Source organism: Vigna unguiculata, chromosome 8 (genome assembly GCF_004118075.2).
Source record: "Vigna unguiculata cultivar IT97K-499-35 chromosome 8, ASM411807v1, whole genome shotgun sequence".
Taxonomy (NCBI): Eukaryota; Viridiplantae; Streptophyta; class Magnoliopsida; order Fabales; family Fabaceae; genus Vigna; species Vigna unguiculata.
Window position 1 is genome coordinate 36,804,541 of NC_040286.1, and position 3,864 is coordinate 36,808,404.

Genomic DNA, 3,864 nt, shown 5'->3' on the forward strand with positions numbered 1-3,864 from the left:
ATTGTCTCACTGAAGTTTCTCTCGAGCCACTTAAAATGATTTGTTGAGTCCATTCACTAAAATTGAATTTGATTGAGAAAAAAAAATCCAAAATTTGATTTAATTTTTCAACTTGCTTAAGTTCTAATTAACTGAATTCGCGAAATTGAATTGTATGGTTTTAAAAGTCAACCATAAAAGTCATCCTTTTCGACAGAGATTTTTCAAGCCAAACTTTTAAAATTTAATTTAAAATTAAAAATACATATAATCTTAATTAAATAAAAATAACCAACATTTATATATATCCACTATTTTTTAGAATATAATAATACATTAACTAATAGGTTATTGAGTACTTTTCTTAACTGCTAAACCTCAGTTTTTCTTTCTTAATAATCAATAGTTGCTTCGGCGGGGAAAGACGGTGGAATACATAACACAAGCTTGGAATAAAGCCAACAAACGACGCCGTGTAGTTTCTAAGACCTTCTGCGTTTTGAATCTCTGAAATTGAGATGGCCAACGAAAACGAACCCGCGAAGCTGCTGTTACCATATCTTCAACGCGCCGATGAATTGCAAAAGCACGAACCACTCGTCGCCTATTACTGTAATTCTCTTTTAACTTAACTCCTCTTTCTTTTTTTGGATCGATACCTATTTTTCATTTTTGCGATTTTTCTGTTTCTCTGATCTGAAATACTGTATTCCATTCGTAAATTATTATGATTAAATTGTTTTTGATAAAATTAGGTCGATTATATGCGATGGAACGGGGGTTGAAGATTCCGCAAAGTGAGCGCACAAAGACCACTAATGCTCTTCTCGTCTCGCTCATGAAGCAGCTTGAGAAGGTTCTAGGTCAAACTTTGTTGATTCTTTGTGCTGATTGTGATCACAATTAACTGAAACATAAGATGACCGGCAAATAACTGAACAAATAATCATCTGTGATATTTTAATTGATCTCGTGGAGCCCTAAGGTTTATTTTGAAAAGATGAAGGAAATCTAATATAATCGATTCATGTTAAATGAATGTGTTTGAATCTGAATAATAATGGATTATGATACTATGTCGTGTTTGAGTGGCAACCTGCAGTTTTATTTTCCTTTCAAAGATGTTGGTGGTTGACATGTTTGATTGGGTACGTTGATGATGTTTTTATTTACTCAATTGATATATCCGAAATATTTTGTTTTTCCAGGATAAAAAATCCATCCAGATAGGGCCTGAGGACAATTTATATCTCGAGGGTTTTGCTTTGAATGTGTTTGGAAAGGCAGACAAACAAGATCGTGCTGGAAGAGCAGATTTGTATGATAATATATATCACTCTTTATTTGTTATTTTAAATGCTAGGATTGAAATAAATAAGCGTGTTTCAGCTTATATGTTGGTCTGTTCTGTTGCATCGGTTTCAATTACTTTTATCTCAATTTTGTGTTGACGTTTAGAAGGGATTTTTGTATGTTCTTGTTCCTTTCTCTTGAACAAGATAGTAGCTCATTCTCTTTACATACCAAGTATCTTTCTTTTGCCAATTGTTTGCTATTCCCTTCACATGTCTCATTATCTTGAGTGTTAGGATTTTTCATATGTGATAAGTTTTTAACATGTATTCTTTGACCTTTTACAGGAATACGGCGAAGACATTTTATGCTGCCAGCATCTTTTTTGAGATTCTTAATCAATTTGGAGCAGTTCAGCCTGATGTGTGTATTTCATTAATTGATCCTTCCCTTTCTACGAATGGTTTTCATTGTGTATTTCTTGTTTCAAAACAATTTGCAGCAAGAATACAACTTCATGTGTCTGTATGTTTAATGCTTATATGAGTTTCTTTTACAGCTGGAGCAGAAACAGAAATATGCAGTGTGGAAAGCAGCTGATATAAGAAAAGCTTTGAAAGAAGGAAGAAAGCCCATAGCTGGTCCGCCTGCTGGTGATGAGGATCTGTCAATTCCATTCAGTTCTTCAAGTGATAGATATGTATGATTCAAAACTTAACGTGGTGTCTTCTTAGTTTGATCAATTAGAAAAACAAACAAGTTGGTTAATAAACATAAACAATTAACTTTAAGCTGCTTATTCTTGCAGGACCCTGGGACTACTGAAACTACAGTTTCTAGTCCTGGACCAGAATCTGATTCATCACCAAGTTATCATAATCCTGCTAATTACCAGAATCCAAATATTCATCCGGCTCCTAAATTTCATGATACTGTTAATGAACAGCATTCTGCAAATATTCCACCATCTATGCAATTTCATGACAGAGTAGATAACAACAAGCATTCTTCTGTTGTTTCTCCATCATCTCACTCTTACACACCTGGAGTTTATCCTTCCCAAGACTATCCTCCTGCTCCTCCACCTTCCCAAGACTATCATCCTCCTCCACCTTCCCAAGACTTTCATTCTCCTCCACCTTCCCAGGACTATCATTCTCCTCCCCCTTCCCAGGACTATCATCCTCCACCACCTTCCCAAGATTATCATCCTCCACCGTCATCCCAAGATTACCATCCTCCACCTGCCAGGTCAGAAAGTTCTTATCACGAACTTTACAACCATCAGCAATACTCATCGGAGAATTCACAGCATTTAGGGCCTAACTACCCTTCTCATGAAAATTCCTCTTATTCCTATCCCCATTTTCAGTCTTATCCAAGTTTTTCAGAAAGCAGCATCCCATCAGTCCCATCAAACTATACTTATTATCAAGGGTCGGATGCTTCATATTCTTCCCAGTCAGCTCCGCTAACTACAAGCCATTCAGCGAGTGCTCATCACAGTTCTAGCAGCAGAAATGGAACTACTGTGGAACCTAAATCAACTACTCAGACATACCATTATGACAGTAACTACCAGCCAGCACCTGAAAAAATAGCGGAGGCACACAAGGCTGCAAGATTTGCTGTTGGAGCACTTGCATTTGATGATGTCTCAATTGCAGTAGACTACTTGAAGAAATCACTTGAGTTGCTGACAAATCCATCCGCTGGCCAGTAATATTTATGTAAATTGAAATATTGATTTCGATGGTTTTTCTGCCTATTATTTGCATGCCCTGTTTTGTATATTATATGCATCATGCACTTAAAAGTGTGAATAAGTTAGGGAACATGACCTAAACGGAAATCATAAAATGTGCTGGAACTCTGCTGTCTTTCCCGTTTATCTGGTGGTAATTATTGAGATTAGCTTGTTTGTCAAGGAATTGTGATACATACAAGATGTCTGCTTGATGAATTTGAGTTGTATGTCTAGAACAATTCTCTTTTTGTTTTTTTGGGGGGATTGCCTCCGAACTTAGATTCAGGTTCACATTCATTTATTCATCCATGGACCCTGAGGATTTGAATCTCAGCTGTTAAATTCTTGGGTATATATTGTTGCTCAACAAGTTCCATTTCAGAGATTATGCAATCTGGAATGGCATAAAAATCTGATATTTTTTTAAAAGAGAGCTGGCAACATTTTATTGACAAATTTCCATATGAAATCTAAAGTTGAATAATTAACCAAATTATACTTAGCCCTCGTCTTATGGCTGTGCAAAGAAACGTTATTCCGTGGAGCATTGGCAAGAGACTTGCCAATAAACCAAAATAACCATCTTATCCTTCACTCTGATAAAATCAGTTGCACTAAGCCTTCAGTGCATGATCATCGTATTGACCCATATTTTTGTCATTTTATTGAAGTGTTTACACAAACAGATCCATAGAATGATTCAACTCCATTACTTCTCCGAAACATGTTCACCTTTCAGATTTGTGTTGGGGAACAATGCTTTGAAACTGAGTTTCTGTGTCTGCTTCGTGCAAAAGAAAGCTGCAGCACATCTAACAGAGAAGAAGAAACAGCCCTTTTTATGG

At 36.2% G+C, this 3,864-nt stretch overlaps 1 protein-coding gene across 1 annotated transcript; it reads left to right on the forward strand.

Annotated features, from left to right (window-relative positions):
* Positions 1 to 336: 336 nt before the first annotated feature.
* LOC114194780 (protein HOMOLOG OF MAMMALIAN LYST-INTERACTING PROTEIN 5) lies at positions 337 to 3,324 on the forward strand. The gene is made up of 6 exons (XM_028085197.1): positions 337 to 591; positions 735 to 835; positions 1,188 to 1,297; positions 1,620 to 1,695; positions 1,832 to 1,972; positions 2,081 to 3,324. The coding sequence occupies exons 1-6, from the start codon at positions 498 to 500 to the stop codon at positions 2,993 to 2,995; spliced, it is 1,437 nt and encodes a 478-aa protein (XP_027940998.1). The 5' UTR covers positions 337 to 497; the 3' UTR covers positions 2,996 to 3,324.
* The last annotated feature ends 540 nt before the right edge of the window (positions 3,325 to 3,864 follow it).